The sequence below is a fragment of the Galleria mellonella genome, unplaced genomic scaffold (genome assembly GCF_026898425.1).
Source record: "Galleria mellonella isolate WM207_F2 unplaced genomic scaffold, CSIRO_AGI_GalMel_v1 utg146, whole genome shotgun sequence".
NCBI lineage: Eukaryota > Metazoa > Arthropoda > Insecta > Lepidoptera > Pyralidae > Galleria > Galleria mellonella.
In genome coordinates this window covers 6324931-6347207 of record NW_026441999.1, presented here as the reverse complement: position 1 = coordinate 6347207, position 22277 = coordinate 6324931, and the positions used below count along the sequence as shown (strand labels likewise).

General features: G+C 33.3%; 2 protein-coding genes across 3 annotated transcripts; one reads left to right on the top strand and one right to left on the bottom strand.

Annotated features, from left to right (window-relative positions):
• Positions 1-2: 2 nt before the first annotated feature.
• LOC113513864 (valine--tRNA ligase-like) lies at positions 3-4329 on the bottom strand. Its single transcript, XM_026897848.3, has 4 exons — positions 3943-4329; positions 3359-3468; positions 2623-3113; positions 3-2246 (listed from the first exon to the last, which is right to left on the bottom strand). The coding sequence occupies exons 1-4, from the start codon at positions 4187-4189 to the stop codon at positions 131-133; spliced, it is 2964 nt and encodes a 987-aa protein (XP_026753649.2). The 5' UTR covers positions 4190-4329; the 3' UTR covers positions 3-130.
• Positions 4330-4562: 233 nt separating this feature from the next.
• On the top strand, positions 4563-21364 carry LOC113513865 (seipin). 2 transcript variants are annotated; one of them, XM_052891845.1, is made up of 9 exons: positions 4563-5196; positions 6456-6601; positions 8942-9026; positions 9768-9885; positions 11317-11455; positions 12979-13064; positions 15176-15254; positions 18418-18559; positions 21141-21364. In XM_052891845.1, exons 1-9 carry the CDS (start codon positions 4919-4921, stop codon positions 21193-21195), a joined length of 1128 nt encoding a protein of 375 aa, XP_052747805.1. In that variant the 5' UTR covers positions 4563-4918; the 3' UTR covers positions 21196-21364. The 2 variants fall into 2 exon arrangements, with proteins under 2 accessions (XP_052747805.1, XP_052747806.1); XM_052891846.1 differs by lacking the exon at positions 18418-18559 and having other exon boundaries at positions 4564-5196.
• The last annotated feature ends 913 nt before the right edge of the window (positions 21365-22277 follow it).

The window sequence follows — 22277 nt, the reverse complement described above, 5'->3', positions numbered from 1 at the left end:
TACTAATACCTATTTACTTAAAAGGAGTTACTTTATTTTTTACATAACTAAAATAACACGAAATATAACAATTTATATACAATAACAATTTAATATAAATTAATGTATACTTATAGTATATAAAAAAATATTATATCAGTCTTTGTAAATGCTGTAATTCTTGTTTTTTCGTCAGCAATTTCTCCCTATCTAAAATTTGCGTCCACTCTGGCACAGTGTTCAAATAATGAGTGCTCGAACACTTCTCCTCCAATTTCGATAAACTTTCCTCTATTTTTTTAATTTTTTTCTCAAGTCTATTCCTTGCTGATAAAATTGTATTTTCAATGTTATCACCTACGATTTCAATAAATAATTCTGTATCCTTATCTAATATACCTCTTACGTAATTTTTATTATGATCTTTCTTATATACCAAGTCACTACAACGTGTTAAATGTAACACTACAGGTTTTATGTTTTCAATATCATTCACTAGAGATTCGTCTAACGTTTTAACACTTATAGAGGGTTTAGATTTATTAGAAATATTGTACAGTCCTTTCAATTCCCTGACTAGATTAATAGCACCTAATAATCTATTGGTTTGTTTCTCTAAACTTTCATTCTTCCATATTTCAAAGTCTTCTGTTTTTGGAAATTCCAAATATTTGCATGTGGCGTCGTTGAAATTGTAAATAATATTGTTTTCGAATGCAGGTATCTTTGGTATTAATTCGTCTGTAATGTAAACCATAAATGGAGCGAGACTCCGTAGCGATGTATTCAATACAGCCGACAACGTGTGTGCATGAGCGTAGCCCATTTTTACGTTATCATCAAACCCAGGTTTCGTAGCTTCTAAATAAATATCGCAAAATTCATTATAAATAAATGTTCTTAGAGCTTTAGTTGCTAAATGGAAATCATATGCATCCATGGATCTGTTAACAATTTCAACCATATTAGACAATCTACTAAGGATCCATTTATCGAAGTGTGTCAAATCTTCTTGTGTTATACTACCCTCGTATACTTTTAATTTTGCGTATGATAGCTGCATATACTTTATGCTCTGCCAGATTTTATTACAGAACAGTTTGTTTGCATGACACTGGTAAACATCAAAACTTACAAAATGCGATTTTATGTCTTGTGAAAGCAGTGTGAATCTTAATGCATCCACGCCACATTCAGGGATACCTTTTGCTCCAGAGAAATTAGTTTTGTGATAATCTAAAGCTTTTTTAACTTCATCCTTGGTTAATACTCCTTGTTTGTGCATATCTTCAGCTTTTTCTTTGAGCTTTTCCATTGATATCCCATTAATAATATCAATAGGGTCTATTACATTGCCTTTACTTTTAGACATCTTGGCGCCTTTAGTATCACAAATAATGCCATGTAATAGGACATTGCTAAATGGCAGTTTGCCTGTTAATTCCAAGCCAAGAATGACCATTCTGTTAACCCAGAAACCTAATATATCGTGCCCAGTTGCCATTAAACTTAATGGATAGAATCGTTTATAATCTTCATTTTCATGATGGTCTGGCCAACCTAACGATGCAAAAGGGTATATGCCTGATGAAAACCAAGTGTCTAAAACATCTGTGTCTCTTTCAGTAACAATTGAATCTGGTAGTGTTCTCAAATATTTGGATGCTTGTATTTTTGCTGCTGCCTCGTCAGAAGCTGCTATCCAAATGACGTCTTTTTCGACGCTACATTTATAGGCTGGTATTTGGTGGCCCCACCATAGTTGTCTAGATATACACCAATCTCTATCGTCACTCGTCCAATGTAACCAGGTTTTAATAAATTTCTCCGGCTCAATCCTCAATTTTCCATTCTTGACATATTCAGATGCTTTTTCATTTAACTGACTGCACGACAAGAACCATTGTTCCTTTGGCAAATATTCAATAACATCACCAGTTCTGCTGCATGTTGGCAAAGTCATTTGATGTGGGTTTACCTGTTTTAAAAGTCCCAGGTTGTCTAATGTTTGCACCAGTACTTGTCGACATTCATATCTATGTAGTTTATCGAACTTGCCTGAATTTATAATGCGACCATCTTCGCCTATTACCTGCAGCAGTGGCAAATGATGATGTTTTCCTATATCATAGTCTACTTTGCTGTGTGCTGGAGTTATTTTGACAGCACCAGTACCAAAATCCATATCAACAAAGTCATCAGCTATAATTGGTATTGTATTTTCCCTGAATGGATGGACTGCCTTTTTACCCACAAGATGTTTGTACCTGGAATAAAAATATAAAGTTTATCTTTTAATTGTTCTAATCAGTGGCCATTTGCTATGGTAGCAAGATGCTTGTGAAAAGTGACCGCATCTAACTTGTATAAATTACCTCTTTCCTTATAAAATAGTTATGTAATTAGTGATTAATTAGACATGTTAAAAGCTACATTGATTTTCTTAAAATTTTGTTTTAGAATTGTTTGAAGTTTAGCTAGACAAACTTTCCTGCAGTTTCACTTGCATAAACTTTTCTATAGAAATATCCACAAATCTTAGTAGACATAAAATAAAACACCACATCATAAAACGAACAATAATTAAAAGCTTCATACTTCTAACAGGGCAAGATTACATAAAGATTTTCATATGTACCTCACCTGTTATCACTTGGATGAATAGCAATAGCTGTATCACCTAGCATAGTCTCAGGCATAGTTGTAGAGACCACAATTTCTTCATTACTATCATATATTTTATATGCAAAATTATAAATTAAGCCAAACTTTACTGGCTTATCATAGCCTGGCAACACTATGTCTTTTGGCTCATTTATACTAATATTATCAACTTCTATATCTGACACTGTTGACTTTAATGCATTACACCAATTGACTAAAGCTTTTTTTCTATAAATTAAACCTTTCTGGAATAATCTTATGAATGCTGTGTTTACAGCATTTGTATGTTTTGTATCCATAGTGAAAGTCTGTCGGGACCAGTCCAAAGATACACCCAAAGTCCTCAATTGATCATAGATGGTGTTGCCATATTTTTCTTTCCATTTCCATACTTCTTTGACAAAGTTCTCTCTGCCAATTTCATGTCTGTTAATGTTTTGTGTGCTTTTTAAATATTTCTCAACTACACCCTGGAAATTATAATTAAATTTTTTTATTTATGCAACTTACAATTAGAATGCTTCATGGCAGAAACACATATGAGACAGAGATACCCAAGCAATAAAAAAGCATACTTTTGTACCAAGTCTTCTGGTCAATAATAATAATGAACTTTGTACTAAACAACCATAGACAACAAAGCATTTGTGAGTAAATTTCATTACATATTAAAAATTTTAATACTTTCATAAAGTTTCATAATAAAAAGGTATACCTGTGTAGCAATACCAGCATGATCTGTACCTGGTAGCCAGAGAACATTATGGCCTAAGGACCTCTGTCTCCTTACAATAACATCTTGTACCGTACAAGCTAAAGCATGACCTGAAAGTTTAATATTTATTATTAATATAATTATATACTATTATATTATATAATTATCAAACGAAATATAGGGGGAGAAAGGTAGGGAGTCTAACAGCCCTATTGCTATCAATATACTCTATCAGGTCGACCTCAACAAAGTTCCCCATGGAAATAATTGTAGTCAACTCTTGTTGAAATTGTCACGATGTGGTAACTGACCTGCTTTCATCCTCATTATCTCTCACTGAATCCTCGCCAGCGTATACCGATAATGCAGGCAGGGTAGCCATTCTAAGTTAGATTTAAAATTTAAAAGAAAAGGAAAATATAATAAAAATACATAATTTAATAAATTCCATACAAATATTTTATACCATATATAAAGGATTGAAGGTATTTTTCTATATGATGAAAATCATCGTTATGCACATTTTATTCTTTGGAGTTTCACATTTAATTAATATCTACTGTTCAGAGAATACAGGTACTAACCTAAGTGTAATTTTCCAGTAACATTTGGTGGTGGTAGAACCATACTGAAAATTGGTTTTCTACTACTGTTTTCAGGTGTAAATAAATCGCTCTCTTCCCATTTCTTATATTTATTTCTTTCTACAAGTTCTGGTTTGTAAGCTGTCGCCGGTAAGTTTTCTTTTAACACTATACTTGTACTACCACAAATAAACCGCCAATTTACGTTGCGGTGGGACACTACATAATTTCGATAAACAGATAACATTTTTGATATATTAATTAGACGAAAAATATTTAAATTGAAATATAAAGTATTGTGAAAGTCTGATGTTATTTACTTTTTTAATTTAGGTGTACTGGTTATGTTTTTAATTTATCTGCTTTAGAGATCCAGAGTGGCAAATGTAGCTAAATCATACAGCCAACGTTCTATCAAACTCGTTTCAATAAACGATTACGAGTTACAAAGCAATGTTTGTTTGTATTACATTTGAAAGACATAAGCATTTATAATTATTGGTATAATTACGCATAGAGATAAATAAAGTTTTTAAGTAAGAAAAAATATATTTAACTGAAGGAATGAATCGTAATCTTGCTTTGACATTTAAATGACATCCATTTATGTCAATTATGTCATTTACCAGTCATTGACCTTGACGATAAATGTTTACATTTTTATTTCAGATAAATTATCGTATTTAATTATCGTATAATTAATATCTTTATCTTTTCTTCCTTCCATTTCTCATCTTCTTAAGTACACGTTTATTTCATTAAACTTTATTCTGCTTGTATATTAATTGTGTCAATTAATTGAAATTTAGTGGAAGCCTTCGCAAGTTCACAGTTATTATCAATAATAGATATTATCTTTATTAATATGTGTTATCTACCTCCGAATAATTTAGATCCGGCTTCTTGACTGTCCATTGGTGTAGATAACGTTTAAAAAAATATTACCTAGTCAAAGATCTAACTGCGACCGCGAAACATGTCACTCGGCTCACTTATAAATTATATGAACCCATTCAGAATTTTTCAGCAGTATGTGAGTTTGCCTGTGGAGGTTTTTATTTCTAGACAATATACAGGTTATAAGAAAAAAACTGAGGAAGGTTTAAGCAGTGTTAAGGAACTTCTATTTAGAGCTGGTGTAATTGCAGTATTTTTTGCTGCTATAGTATGGCTTTCTATATTCATGTATGTTGTTTTTTATTACACATACATGCCTAATGTTACGCACGTGAGACCTGTTCATTTACAATTTAAGTAAGTACTTATTGATAATTATTCTTGAACTTATAAAACTTTTTTATTCATAAATATTTATTTCTATTACTATAATATATAAATGCTTCTTTTTTGTATTACTAGCTCATTTCCACGGCTTTGTCCTCTTATGTTGGAATATAAAGGATCTTGCAAATTGCATTATAAAATTGCATCCCTTCAGCTGTTTAAACTATGATGGAGTAACAAATATTCAAAGATACAAATATCTTTGTAAATTTTCAAACAATATTAGAGTAATGTGTGTTAATTAATTGAGCGTTTTTGTATTATTATGTTTTCTGAATGAGACATTTTCCTGCAGTGAGATAAAGTATTTCTTTTTTAAGTAACTTAGAGTGGCAAGCAAGCTAACGGCCCACCTGAAGGAAAACGGTAACCGTTGCCTATAGACATGAGCACTCTATAATAACTTCATTATCATCAAACAACTATTTAATATATATTATTTTATTATAATATTAAATTAACATATTAAGATTGTTTTCTAGGAGGGGGAATTATTTACTATATTAATCATTATTTATTAATTATTATTATAAGATTATTTCTTGTTATTAACCCCTTAAAAAGGTGCAAATGCTCTCCGATCTGTCTTTGTTCTGTTCCTTATTCTGATCTGGGCCCCACACAATTCAGAGATAAGTTTGGCCAGGGTTGCCATCTCTTGGAAGGACCAACCTGGGAGAATTTTATATTTAAAAATTTTATCGAGGGAGGGTAGGGGGATGGGTTATTAAAAAAAATCATTGATTAATTTTTAAATTTATTTTGTTTTCAAACAGCATCTAACTAATATTTGTCAGTTTTTCGCCAGAAAATCATAAAAAAATTTACATGAAAAATTGAAGTTTGTTAGTACTTATAACTCTGCTTTTACTAAAGAAATACTCATTTGATTACTGTCCTTGATCCATACAGGCTCCATCTCGCTCCATCATGTTGAATATATACTCGCATGAAGCATTAGATACAGAAATGGAAAGAACAAATGTGACCATTTTATTCAATTTAGGACAGGGATTTCTGTCTTTTGATTTCGTAAAGAAGTCAACCCAGCATATATTCGCTCTATTTTTTTCGTGAGTAGCAACGAGTAAGCGACAGATGTATTTAATTTTTACAAAAACGTGAGAAATATTGCCCTCTGGGAGGTTAACCATTATTACCGGAATCTCGGTCAATCCGTCAATAAAATGACATTAATAAAATCAGTAAGAATGTTTTAACTTGCACAGATCATGCGACGAGGTCATGGGCGTGTGTTCCTTTCCATCAGCTCACGTCCAGCTGACGCGGCGCAGTCAAATGCTCATGTCTGGACAATCGTACCGTATCAAGTTGGTACTTGATATGCCTGAGTCACAGACCAACAAGGATTTAGGTGAATTTGTTTTAATCAATATATCCTATCTGATATATATATGATATATATATATATATATATATATATATATATATATATCATATTCATCATCATCAGCCGTTAACAAGTACACTGCTAAATGCCTTCCTCTATTGGGGTGTTTTGCTAGTAGTTGCTACGTTTAGCAGCCTAAATGGCAACCACAGTTAGGCTTTGGTGATGTTTTAAGAGGGAGGCTGCTGCCCATCCTTCGTCCTTATATAAGTATTTAAATTTAAATTTACACTCAGTAAAACCAGCATTGTTAGCATCCATTGAAGGGGGTGTGAGCAGCAAAACTGAATATTTTCACCATAAAAATATGGTTCTTTTTTTAGTAGGTGATAATGGAATGGTAACTCCGCCTGGGCTATCGGTATACGCTGGCGGGGCACCAGTGAGAGATGATAGGTGACGATGAAAGTAGGTCAGGCTCTTTGTAAAGAATTTCACTACAATTAACTACGATGATTTCCAGGGGGATCCATGTGGAAGTCGACCTGATAGGGTGTATTGCTTGCAATGAGTCAATTAGACCCCATTACTAATAATCCCTTTCCCCCTAAAAATATGTGCCGTAAAATGACATGTTGAGCATTCCATACTAACTACTAACGACGCGTTCACTTGTTAACTTTAATTTTTTTCTAAATTTCCGATTCATTTTTTTTTTATACCACGAGGTGGCAAACAAGCATATGGCCCACCTGATGGTAAGTGGTTACCGTAGCCTATGAACACCTGCAATACCAGAGGTATTACGCGTGCGTTGGCGACCCTGATGAAACCTCTTTACCCCCCTTTTGAAGAACCCCAGATTCACGAAATTTTTCTCCTAATATATACCTAAATATAAATAAAAAATTATTACTGTTAGTTACTAAATGTATTCGAAAATGGCTCAAAGGAATTATCAAATAAATTAGTCTACAATTGGCGAAGGTATCATATAATATACAAATGCATGGTGATATAATAAAAAGTCTCTTCTTTTTGAAGTCGGTTAAAAATAATGACCGATAAAGATCAGTTCAAGGATGAATCACTATTTTTTAACCTTTAACTATAATTTTAAATATAATATAAATAAAAATGATTTTTATTATTAGAATTATTTTCTAGCCTATTCAGTAAAAAACGCAATAAAATCGATTTGTTTGAGTGGTCATAAATAAATCTAACGATCCGGTTCAGCTTCTCACGAATAGATAGAATTTTCGAAAATAACATATAAGCTATATATTATTTATGCTTACTCACTGATAATGTATTTTTTTTATAAGTAAAAAAATTTTTAAAATCGGTGTTGTAGTTTTTGAGTTTGGCATCTACAAACAAACAATCAAACTTTTCTTTCTTCTAATATTAGTATAGATTTAAATTATAATAAATCGATGAACTTTCCCAAAGGAACACGAGTAATAAATTATTATGTATCTCTCTAGTGTTCAAAAGTTTCTTGGTTTCGTTTTTCAACCGACTTGAAAAAGATGGAGCGCCTTCAGTTTAAACCGATTTGAAAAATTCTTTTTTATTTGAAACGATTTGCTTACTGATTTGTCCCATAGAAATTTCCCATACAATCTCCCATAGAAAGTAGTAGTAGGTTTAGGAGTTTTTAGTCCAAAATAACTGGTTTTATCACAATTGAACTTGTTTTTTTTGTGGGACAATCTCAAATCATTATACATGATAATATCTACTATGGGTTTTTTTTATACAACTTAGAATGGGAAACAAGCTGACGGCCCACGTGATGGAAAGTGGTAACCGTCGCCTATAGACATGAGCAGTACCATGGACATAACAGAGTATAATGTTTCGCCCATGCGTTGCCATTCCTGAGGACTCGGGTGTTATTCCTCTGTACCTAGTAAATTCACGCCATATCCCACCCTTCAAACCGAAACACAGCCATGCAATGGGTATGGGTGAGTGGGTAATAATACAATTAAATAGATTATAAACCGTTTAGTATTTACTTATTAATTTATAAAATACATGCCCTTGGTGAGTAGTACAGCTGTTATCAACTAATGCATTCATCGCTAAAGAATATTAATAACTAGCCGTATCCCGCGGCTCTGCCCGCGTGAATCAATACATAAAGTATCCTATGTGCTATGTTAGAATATAACCTACCCATGTACCAAATTTCATTCAAATCCGTTTAGTAGTTTTTGTGTAAAAGAGAACTAGACATCCGTCTATCTATCGACCGTTACCAACTTTTACATTTATTATATTATTATAATTATTAAAATTCGTTTAAAAAATTACAAATTCAAATTAATTCGGTGACCCGGTTTTGTTTCTTAGGCATGTTCATGGTGTGTGCTCAGATGCGAGCCAAAGGTGGTGTTCTCGTGTCCTCCTCGTGCAGGGCAGCAATGCTCAGGCATAGGTGAGTTTGTTGGATGTCAAAGATTGACGGTTAACCGGCAAAATCTTCTAACTAACACGGAAACCATTTTACATGTTACACTAAAAATATCCTATTTCTGAATTTATTCCAAATACGGTGAAACCAGAAAAGTAGTTGGTTTTAATATTAGTATATTATGTGAGAAGTATACATTATTTCAAGAAATATACATGAAAATTTATAATAATACAAGCTGACGGCCCACCTGATGGAAAGTGGTAACCGTCGCCTATAGACATGAGCAGTACCATGGACGTAACAGAGTATACTGTCCCGCCCATGATACCCCGCATGCGTTGCCATTCCTGTGGACTCAGGTGTTATTCCTCTGTACCCTGTAAATTCACACCAAGTCCCACCCTTCAAACCGAAACACAGCCATGCAAACACAACTGCTTCACGGTTGAAACACGAATGGAACAGAGGTACTCAAGCAATCGACTTTTGTACAAAGTCTCTCTCTGGTGAAGTTTAAAATCACAGCATAACAATAATAGAAATAACATCTATATCTCTGAACACAGTCTGTGGTCATCCGATGACATTCCAGTATAAATATGTATGCGATAATCTATGGTCAATAAAATTTCATTGATTGTTCGTTGCTAACACATTTTTTAGAGGTTGCTCGTTTCACAAGTTGCTTATACGGGGTCGCCTCTCGATAACCTCTCGTCTATTACTAGATATTAATATTAATATATATGTATTTCTAATTAGGTCAATACTGCATTACATAATGAGGACGTTCACATGGGCTCCCGTGTTCTTGACCGGTCTGGATGAGGAGAAACAGCAGCTCCACGTCGAGTTGTTCAGCGACTTCGAGGACGACGAGGTGGGTTCATTTTTTTATGGTATCAAAATGGTAACTCCACCTGCACTGTTAGCAGTACCAACTTTAGGGGAATAGGCGTCATATAATTGCATCAAATACGACGCTGGAGTAAAAATTTGACCTTTTTTGTTGACAGGATGGATGAGGGAAGGGGAAGTAGGGCAAAAACAGCAACAAAATTAACAATAATAATAAATAATTTTTATTCAAGTAATTTAAAAATATTTTAGAATAGTGACTTTATATGAATCCACCGCCCATTTCGGAATGCAATTTCAGCCTAAAAAGAAAGGGCAAGAAACACAGCTGTTGCTCTTTTCAAAATTAACTATAAAAAACAAAAAATATAAATGGATAAAATGACTATCCACAAACTTGGTATTGAGAAAAAGAAATAAAATGAACTACAAAACTACAATCAAATACTATATTTTTAAATAGACCAGTCCTTACCAGAAGTACCCGTTCACGAGTATGACGAAAATACTAATTATCGATGTTTTCAACCATTTTATAGGAAGCCCTGCCGTTTATAATCCTTATTAAAATTATAAATATGAAAGTGAGTTTGTTTATTCCTTATCTCTTAGTATCTTAACTAGGCGTTAAAAGTTAGTGATTGGTTAAATCACTTGAAATTGGGTATATACCCACAATTTCATAGTAATTAGCCGTTTGTTTGAGCACCTTTGTCCTATTCGTGTTTCAACCGTGAAGCAGTTGTGTTTGCATGGCTGTGTTTCGGTTTGAAGGGTGGGATATGGCAGTGAATAAACAGGGTACAGAGAAATAACATCTGAATCCTCAGGAATGGCAACGCATGGGGGGTATCATGGGCGAAAAAGTATACTCAGTTATGTCCATGGCTAATGACTGAAGTATATAGGCGACAGTTACAACGTGGGCCGTCAGCTTGTTTGCCATTATAAGTAGTATAAAAAAAATAGTTATATAAACTAAACTGTTAAGGCAACGTGTATACGTACTTTATGACATGAAGAAGGATATAGGTTACTCTTTATTCCGGTCTGTATACATATTCCGGTCACGCGGACAAAGTCGCGAGTAAAAGCTAGTAAGTACTCTATTTGTGTGTAGATCCCGGCATAGATTAGGCCCACCCCTTCCTTTCCCGTGGGTGTCGAAGCGACTAAGGGACTTAAAACATCTCTAAAACCTAACTGCGGTTGCCAGGGGGGAAAGGGACTATTAGTGATGGAGACTAAAAATCCCATTGCTAGCAATATACCCAGCCAAGTCGACCTCCTCGCGGTTCTCCCTGGAAGCTATCATGGTTAATTACTTGTGAATTCATCATGATGGGCTAACTGGCCTGTTTTCATTCTCATCGATCACTGGTGCTCCGCCAGCGTATCCAGTTAGCGCAGGCGGGGTTACCATATTGCTAGCAATTTTTTTGATTCGTTGCAGAATGTACCAATAACGGACGCGTACGTAGAGCTGCAGAGCCGGTACGCGCAGGTGTACTCGTGCGAGCTGCACGTGGAGGCGCACTTCGCCGGCCTGCGCTACTATATGTACCACTGGCCGAAGATATCCGCGCTGATTGGTATGTATTTGCCATCACTATTGTATGATACTAGCTGACCTTACAAACATTGTTCTTCCATATAATTAGGCATGGGTAATATCACTCCAATATCTATATATTGGGTTTTTTTTTTAATATTAATTATTAATAAGTAATTTATCGTACATATATCGTGTTTCCAAAATGTACACATATACATACCAGAGGGAGACTATGTACAAAAATCGTTTGCTTGGCCACCTCTGTCCCATTCGTGTTTCAACCGTGAAGTAATTGTTTCGATTTGAAGGATGGGATAGAGCAATGAAATTACAGGGTACAGAGGAATTTTACACCTGAGTCCTCAAACATGGCAACGCATGAGAGATATCATGGGCGAAACAGTATACTCTGTTGTGTCCATGGTACTGCTTGTGTCTATAGACGACGGTTACCACTTTCCATCAGGTGGGCCGTCAGCTTGTTTGCCATTCTAAGTTGTATATAAAAAAAAACGTATATGTGTACATGGCGGACTTAATGCTAAAAGTATTTTCTCCCAGTCAACCATAGGGAAGTGTCAGAATACTCGAGTGCAGTGTAATTAATATTAATGGCGGTACCAAAGGTCATCACCCATTGCGATATCGCCCATACCAGTCGGATATCTATATGCATTTCAATCAGACGCGTTTTTCGATATTACATACAATATTAGATAAACAATATTTAATATATTCATTAATGATCCAATATATAGTTATTGTACCTACGATATATGTATATTGCTATATGTTACCCATTCCTGCATACAAATAAATTTTTGTGGATAAGGACGCCCTAATCACTTAGCGATGTGAAATATATTTTACGACCTATTCTCCTACCTACCAAATGCACGTAAAAAATTTCATAAAATTCGGTCGAAACATTTCACGAGTTAACTACAAACACCGTGACGCGAGATTTTTATATATGTACTAGCTGACTCGGTGAACGTTGTTTTACCATATACATTATTTCTAGAACTGTACATGAAAATATATCGTACTACAATTATTATATTCGATTGTCATCTTGCAAACCTATTGCGGCATATAAAAATCGCGATTAAAAAACAGGGGTTGATCGTAACAAGGTAAAAATGTGTTGTTGTATGTATTTTTCAATGCTAAATCATAATAAAATAAAAATAAAAGATTTTGTTAAAAAAGTAAAAACAAAAAATTTAGGGGTGGATCACCCTTATCATTGAGGGGTATGAAAAATAGATGTTGGCCGATTCTCAGACCTACCCGATATGCATACAAAATTTCATAAAAATCAGTAAAGCCGTTTCGGAGGAGTTTGGTAACAAACACCGCGACACGAGAATTTTATATATTAGATGTAGCAGTCAAAACTGTTAACCAGTCAAAAGTACGCAAAATCAGTACGGTTGCCAACCGTAAGCGTGGCAAATACAAATACTGGCAACCCCCCCCCCCCCCCAATAGTGGGCAGCCTATGTTCAACAGTGGACAGTTAACGGGTTATACGTAATACAATTTCTCTTGTTACAGGTATAAGTTCGAACCTATTCTTCGTATCACTGGTGTTCATACTAAGTTGGTATCACCTGCAAGACGGATTACCTGAATTTATAAAGGTATGCCATTTATTACAGAATATTTAATCTACCGTAATCTTCCTATCTATATCCTTTTATAGTACTACAGATCCGTTAAATAGTATTAAAACGCAGTCGCTATCTGTGTCTGTTTGTGTCTCCGCTTCTTGTAAACCACAGATATTGATGCGGGTTTCCTTGTCTTTAAGATATATATAATAGAGGGAGACTTTGTACAAAAGTCGTTTGCTTGATCACTTCTGTCCCATTCGTGTTTCTACCGTGAAGCAGTTGTGTTTGCATGGTTGTATTTCGGTTCGAAGGATGAGATATGGTAGTAAACTTACAGGGTACAGAGGAATAACACCTGAGTCCTCAGGAATGGCAACGCATGGGGGGTATCATGGGCGAAACAGTATACTCTGTTATGTCCATGGTACTGCTCATGTCTATAGGCGACGGTTACCACTTTCCATCAAATGGACCGTGAGCTTGTTTGCCATTCTAATTTGTATAAAAAAAAACTATAATTTCCCCTGTGCGAGGCCGGGTCGAGTCGCTAGTATATTACTACTATTTTAAATACGAGATATTAAAATACAAATAACTTTATTTTGTTTGAAAAATGGTATAAAAGATGGTATATACTATTTAAATATTGTTCACACTTTTCACCTGAATCTGACGTACAAAATTTATTTAATTGTGCCACTATACTACGCTAATACTATTTTACTTAAATCGTCATATTATATAGATGTCAATATATTTACGTATTAATAATAAATTATACAGGTTACAAATTACAATCGTTTTACAAATTACAAATTAAGTTTGGGCACTTGTTTCTTTCTCATACACAACACTCTCACAACACAACAACACACAATCAAACAAGTTCATTTTCACTTTTATATATATATATATATATATATATTCTTTATTGCACTTGTAAATTACATTATTAATGCATTTATAAATATTGTGAGCAAGGGTGGACTTATCTCTGACAGAGATCTCTTCCAGTCAACCCAATGCAGTTAGAAAGCATGTTGTGAGCGGGCAGCTGAAGTGCTACAACTATTAATATTTAGTGTACATAAACAAATATACATTATATTTACAATATATATATATATATATATATATATATATATATATATATATATATATATATATATATATATATATATATATATATATATATATATATATATATATATATATACACAATATATTGCTAGTGAGGATTAGCAGGTGTGGTATGATGTAGTATCAGTGATTGTGTCACTAATATATCGCTGTACAAATAACGTGTGATAACATACTAACATGCATTACCTTAATAATTTCACAACAAAATCTGACCTAGTAACACATAACACTGTGTCCACTGAAAAACATCGGTATATCGTTCTTAAGAAATTGTTTAAGATTTTATACATAAATAGATACTGTTTATTGTTTCCTTCAAAAGATTACTATAGTAAACTTATTATAAATATAAACAATTACAAGAAATAATCACAATGAGAAAATAATAGGCGACCTTATCGCTAAGAGCGATCTCTTCCACGCAACCTTTGGATGGAGAGGAGTAATTACGAGTATAAACAGTTCAATCGGAGGCACGATGAAAATTCTATTATTTCTAAATATAGTTACATACATACATACATATATATACATACATGCATATAAACACTTACACAGATACATAAAAAAAATATATATATATACTGCTCACATGTATACGTAAAACACAAAATTATAAAATTTTTGGATATCTGAAGAAATAAGTATGCCAACCAGACAAATAAACAAATAAAGAAGATGACAACTTGCTCAAATAAAAATCCTTATGTTTTGGTTTAAAATTCAGCAAACATTATTATGTATAATAAACTGCCAAAATCTATTTTGTACGTAGGTACGGAAAACGTTTTAAAGCTGTTTTGAAAAGAGAATCTATCTGGAAAAGTCTATTACAGGATAGAAGAATATATAATGAACAAAAATACTTTGGGCTTCCCCCCCCCCACCCACCCCCCCTTTAAATATACCTATTTCCATTCTAAGTTGCATAAAAGAAATCGACCAAAACCGTTTTCCTAATATAATATTACTAATTTATACAATTTTCTTTTCAGAGTAAATTAGTAACTGAAATAAAGACTGAAAAAGAAGACGACGTGCCGCGAGGGGGGAAAATTAAATTGGAAAAAGAAGGTATTTAACATTTTACAAATATTAATGTTGGGTTATGGAAGTAGGTATTTATTATATTACGACCAATGCATGCCTCTTTTTAATTGACTCCAAAAAGTAGCAAGATTCTGTTGTTTTTTTTTGAAATGTTTGTTACCTCATAACTCCATTAGTTATAAATCAATTTGGAAAATTATTTTTTATCTGAAAAGATATACTTACAGATTGGTCTCAATAGAAATTTTTATCGAAATCGGTTCACTAATTTAGTTTTGAAATCAAAATAACTGGTATAGTTACATTTGAAGTTGGTTTATTTGTGAAACACAATTTTAAATTATCTTAAATAAAATCCCATAGGCATAGACAAACACAGCGCGTTCATGTCATGAACAATTGCAATTTTTTTTTTTTATTATAATTAATATTATTATGTAATACAATTGCTTCCTAATCGCTAAATGGGCTAAATAATTTAGAGGACTCAAAGGCGCAGTCAAGTGTGTGCACAGTTTTTTTTTTAATAACCTTTTTAAACCATAGGACTTCATGCAAAATGTATCTTGCCCACATTTTCATTATATATATTTCATTTATTTCATAACAATTTACATTGTATTTCCATATTTATTTATATATTTATTAAATACAAGAAATATACAACATGAGCAAATTGGACCTCGCACCAGGCGACTATAGTGGGGGGAGTTCATAAAGAGATTATCACGACACAATTTAAAAAAGTTGGACTTACAATGGGCAATGTACTTTAGTGAACCCTCTAAAGATATTTCATATCTAATTTAAGTCTTGCATCGCCATTGAATGCACTTTTCTCACACACTCAGTGTCATTAGCTATCAAGTAGTAATACATAGAATTAGTTTATAATAGTTATTTTTAGTTCTCAAATCGCTCTGTAGAGGCAGCACTATTGTTTGCTTCCTAATCATTAATGGGATCTTAATTGATTTCTTATCTGTTTTATTTTACACTATTTATTGTATTACAATATATTATAAGGTCTTATATATTCACACTCATACATATATGTACGTCACGCCTATCTCCCATTGTGGTATAAAGAATCGATAAAATAAACTCCCATTCAAAATAGGTCTCTCGCCTCAGGAGACGTTCAAGTTTTACGTAAGGCAATTTTTGAAGGTTTTTAACCCTATATACCGATAGAGAAGGCGAGATTACCATTCTGTTTTATTTACCGACTTCAAAAATGGAGAAGGTTCTATATTCAACTTTATATTTTTCCATGTAAGTCCGCCAATTTCGCCGTCAGTTGTGGACCGATTTTAAAAATTCTTTTTTCCCATAAAAAATCCTATAAGACCGCAAAAATTTCCATTAAAATCTCCCCACAGGAGGTATACTGGACGTGTTTTATGGTTACGCCCGTATTGCTATGGAATTTATTGCCGTAAGAACTGAGATAGTGTCTGAGCAGCCCGAGCGTTGGCTTCAACAAGAGTCGCATTAGAGAACATTGTTTATCATTATATGTATGTTGTATGTGTTCATTTATGTAATTGTTTTATGTTTATATGTGTATATATTTATGTTTTTTATTTATTACAATAATTAATATTTTGTTTGTAATTGTTTAATTGTGTTGTATTGTATGTAATTGTATGACCATATTCGTACTCCTTTATTCATAAAAACGTTTAACGTCCCATAATCCTTATTTCAGCTATAGAAATGTTTTGTCTTGTTCTTTTACGATTTTTTTTTTAATGGGTGAAAATGAAATAGTGACCCCGCCTGCGCTATAGGTATACACTGGCGGGGCACCAGTGATGGATGATAGGTGAGGATGAAAGCAGGTCAGTTAGCCTATCGTGATAAGTCCACAGGAATTAACCACGATGGTTTCCAGGGGCACCGCGTGGAGGTCGACCTGATGGGGATTGCTAGAAAGGGGGTTGTTAGGCCCCATTACTAAAAATCCCTTCCCCCCTGTTCTTTTACGTTAGAATTTTAATTTTAAAGAAAGTGACAGACTACTTCAATAGCTAAAATAGGTTTTTGTAGAAGGTATTAATTATTATGAATAAAATTAACAAATTATTAATTCTTTAATTTTTATGTTTTGAGGGTACATTTTTCCTGTCTCTCTAAATTAGTGAGATATTTTTTAAAGTTTCAAAGATCTATTTTTAGAGCTAGTCTTGCTTTTGTGTAATCTAATTTTTTATACTTGTCATATTTAATTAATAATCATGTATATACAATTTATTTTTAGATAATTAAGTAATTTAAGTATAATTAATAAATAGAAAAATATTTACATTTTAGCTTTTTATTTTATTATTATTTCGACAAAAACATGTCAAGTATAGAAAATAAGTTTATACAATAAAATATTTTTTTTAATAAAATAAATATCTTTAAGATGTGTATATGTATATATATTTTTTTTTTTGTAAAATTCTTTTGTACATAATAAAAAAAAATAGTTTTATCAATAAATATCTTTCAATTTTATATCCACTGTAATGGTGTCACTATTTCTTAATTCATTTTAATATCAGACCACGTATTAATAAATAGAGATATTGTCTGGTAATCTATCAGACATTTCTAGATCTATCAGATAAGGATTATGTAAGAAATGGTCTCTATGAGTACCTCTGTCCCATTTGTGTTTCTGTCGTGATGCAGTTATGCTTTCAATTACAAGGTACGGAGGTATAATGTCTTAGTCCTCGATAATGGCAAAGTATATGTTGTATCTTGGGCGTCATAGTATATTCTGTGATGTGTTGTGTTAACCCATCTTTGCATAATGATGGAAATTTCCATCATAACATTGAATGCCCAAAAATTATATAAAAGAATAAGTTCCCTTTAAGTTGATCATGTCTGGATAAAACCATTTACTTTGTTCTCAAAACGAAACTACTGTACCGATTTTGAAAAAAAATCTTTAGGATCAATCTGTAAGTATATCCTTTTAGATAAAAAAAAAAAGATTTTTCCAAATCGGTTTACAACTGACGCAGTTATGAGGTAATAAATATTAAAAAAAAAAAAACAACCGAATCGAGAACTTCTTTTTGGAATCGATTGAAAATGATTATTTGTAAATAATATTATAATCGTCGGTGATAATTTATATAAATATATTTCTCGCAACACTGGCTAAAACTCGGCCCATTGTCATCAGCTCCCAGTACGCCCGTAGAATTGTCCGGGATACAGTACATCGTGCGGTACTCAACGGAGTACATATCGAGTACGGTGATCGTGACAAAAATACTGGAATACACATCGATAGAACACTATGTGGGTCGGCTCAAGTCGCTAGAGTAAGTTGCAAAATATTGGTGTTGCCCGCTTGCGAAAATTAGATGTATAGTCGACAAAATTACGCTTGTGTACACGCCCAGGTTCTCAGGGTTGCCATTTGTTTAAATCATTAACGTTTCACCGTAGAGCTGGGTAATATGTAGTGATATCTATATATCATAGTTAAAATAACTATATATTGAGCTAATAATGAATATATTATACGAATTCACCGCCTACATATTTATCTGTTTGTTCATTGGTTGGCCGGTATGAGTATTAAGTCCACCAAATATAAGTACATAGAATTTCACTAAAAAATAAGTAAAAAAAAAAAATATTCAAGTAAACTTAGTAATAAATATTTTGAAATAGTAATATTTATGAATCTACCGCCCATTTCGAATTTCAGCTGAGAAGTACGGGCAAGTTACTTTTTTTTTTATTTATCACTGTGAATTTAAATTTAAAAGAAATAAATAAATATAAAATATCGGTCGTCTAATACATAATATCGAATATGAGAAACTCGCTAGAAATAAATATAGATTACCGACTAGTATGGGCGATGACGAAATAGGATCTCTTTTTCTGCCGTCCATTTTCAGAGGTACATAGAAATCCTGGAGGTATCAATATTAGAATACAATAGAATAGAACATTGCAAAGAACAAGCAGTAACAAACACTAAGCGTCATGTCATATAGGGAGATAAAGGATATGGCCTGGGATAGAGCTGGCTGGAGGAAGATGCATGAATTAGTTGCACCGACAAGAGGGAACTCTTAAATGAAAAGAGAGAATAGAACATATTGTCAGAAAAACATAGTTACAACAGAAAATATAGAAATATTATCTCATATTAGGCAAAAGGAACCGGCTCAGCTGATGCTGCGAGTGTCCCAGTGCAATGTTTACAGCTGCACAGCGCTGGTTTTCAGCCAGTCCCTCTCTTAAAAAAATACGATAAAAATACAAATGGGTAAAAATACAATTGCATGTTACTAATATATTACCCATTGCTTATCTAACAATCACTATCGGACATCAAAAATATTAATTTTCCCTACTAATTTTAATATACAATAGGTATATAAAAATTCCATGACACCCATCTTTGTTCACCCAAGAGATTTTAAAGACATTTTATATATATGCATTTTTTGCTCCAACTTGCGAGATTGAATAGTTTTTATTCCGACTAGAGAAAAATGAGGCTGTCGGGGCAAAACAACATTTTCCGGGTCATTTAGTGCTATATAATATCTGTCTGTCTTCACGTCAGCTAAAAAAAAAACAGTATTAATATAAATTTACCACTTGTCTAAGGAAGCAATTATTACATTAAATTAAATAATGAACTTTACGGTAGACACATTTTCGTTACCGCACGCATGTCTCGATGTAATCGTTCGCCATTCCACAAGGGGATTCTTTTATTCGCTATCCCTCATTAAAAATCATTACGTGTAATAGATATAGCATTGTAATAGACATATATAATTATCTGTAGATGTTTAAGATTCAATTCCTGCGCCTAGTTCCATTTTCAAAACGACTTTAAAAAGAAAGTGCTTCTCAATTAGTCTGTATTTTTATTCCAGACAAATTATCATACTGAAGACTAGGCAGCATGGTCTCCGACCTTAGCCTGTTCCATAACGGAACAAACATATTAAAAAACAATAGTCTGTAATTTTTTTTTATTTGTTGCCTCATAACTCCGTCAGTTATAAATTGATTTGGAAAATTCTTTTTCTATCTGATAGATTGGTCCTATAGAAATTTTAACAAAATCCGTTTAGTTTTGAAATAATAATAACTGGTTTTGTCACATTTGATGTCAGTTTTTTTTTTTTTGTGAAACACAATCTGTTTTCAAAAACACTGTGTTTTAGTCGTCTATGAAACAGAGCACCTTCTAAGGTTTTTTTTTTAAACCAGGAACGATAAAATATCAAGTCACACATATATACTTCCGTAATGTATCGATTGTATTATCCACGATTTGGTTAGTTGATTAAAATTATTTTATGTTATTCTGCTACCATTGATATGTGTGTGACTGCCAACGCTCGAAAATTTACCACCTCTATTACTACCAGAAGTTCTACAACCTTTCATATTAGTCATCAATCTCCGACTGCCATTTTGTTCACGCATGTTTTGAGACACGTGTTTCAGCACTAAACGAGACAATCTTCAGCCAAATTATTGGATCGCTTCTCGGAGCCTAGTGTTAACTGTTAGGGATCCAAATTGCGAAGTCTATCTGTGATTTGTTTCAAAATTTTGTATTATTATTGGGACAGCTTCTTCTGTATGCTATGTGATACTATGCGTACGTAGACGCATATTTTTTTAATAAGTAACAATCAATGGTATGAAGAATGATTAGGACTATATCCAGGGGACGCTACCCGAACAAATTGCCTGGTGTAGCATTTTTTTTATGCAATTTAGAATGGCAAACAAGCTGCCGGCTCACCTGATGGAAAGTGGTAACCGTTGCCTATAGACATGAGCAGTACCATGGACATAACAGAATATACTGTTTCGCCCATGATATTGTAGAATAATCAAAGAATGATATTGTTCTAGATTCCCCGCCATTCTTCGAAGGAGACATCCTTCTAGAAGAGTTACAGAAGATTGAAGAACCAAAGAAGAAGAAGACTTAAGACTGCTTATATATTTATATAGTTTTTTATACCAAAGCTGTCATAATGGAAAAAAATTAAGTTTAAAAATATCAAAATAATATTTTTTGTTAATAACGTTTTATATTTATAATACTTATTTTTTAAATAATACTATAATTAAGTCCAACGATTTTTATTTACAAGATTAATTGATAAATTTTCGTATGTTTTCAAGTCCATATCGTGAAAATAGGTAGGCATAATTATAGACGTGAAATTATCCGGAGCTTACTCCGGAATACCAGAGGGAGACTTTGTACAAAAGTCGATTGCTTGGGTATCTCTGTCCCATTCGTGTTTCAACCGTGAAGCAGTTGTGTTTGCATGGCTATGTTTCGGTTTGAAGGGTGGAATATGGCGTGAATTTACAGGGTACAGAGGAATAACATCAGAGTCCTCAGGAATGGCAACGCATGGGGGGTATCATGGGCGAAACAGTATACTCTGTTATGTCCATGGTACTGCTCATGTCTATAGGCGACGGTTACCACTTTCCATCAGGTGGGCCGTCAGCTTGTTTGCCATTCTAAGTTGTATATAAAAAAAAAGAATACCACAGTAGCTTTGAAAAAAACATATCTAAGAAAATTTTACGAATATAACAAAAACTATGCATACCAAGTTGTAGGCAAAAGCTAGCCTATCCTCATCATATCTACCGTTAACTGTCCACTGCTGGACATAGGCCTCTCCCATAAAGGAGGTTTTTGCCAGTAGTTGCTACGCTTGGTGGTGGGTTGGCAACTCGGTTAGACATTGATTGTTTAAGAGGGACGCTGCTGTCTATCCTTCTACCATTATATATAATTTACTAAGCTGGTCTATTCTATGTGGGTACCACTATGAAGGTGTGATATGAATTAATGAATGAATGAGTATACTTTATTTGCATTATACAATATAAGGAATAAGCAAGGTAATTTACAAACACAACGATACAATTGTATAAGTACAGTAAGGCGGTTTTATTGCTGAGAGCAATCTTTTCAAGACAACCTTAGGGTAGTGGACTAATTGTTGTACAAGTAGGTATGAT

Coding starts and splice junctions, on each gene's coding strand:
- LOC113513864 (XM_026897848.3), bottom strand. CDS start 4,189: ATGTTATCTGTTTATCGAAATTATGTAGTGTCCCACCGCAACGTAAAT. Junction 3,469..3,942: donor TACTGGAAAATTACACTTAG/GTTAGTACCTGT, acceptor TTAAACTTTCAG/GTCATGCTTTAGCTTGTACG. Junction 3,114..3,358: donor ATGCTGGTATTGCTACACAG/GTATACCTTTTT, acceptor TATAATTTCCAG/GGTGTAGTTGAGAAATATTT.
- LOC113513865 (XM_052891845.1), top strand. CDS start 4,919: ATGTCACTCGGCTCACTTATAAATTATATGAACCCATTCAGAATTTTT. Junction 9,886..11,316: donor GCGACTTCGAGGACGACGAG/GTGGGTTCATTT, acceptor GATTCGTTGCAG/AATGTACCAATAACGGACGC. Junction 13,065..15,175: donor GATTACCTGAATTTATAAAG/GTATGCCATTTA, acceptor TTTTCTTTTCAG/AGTAAATTAGTAACTGAAAT.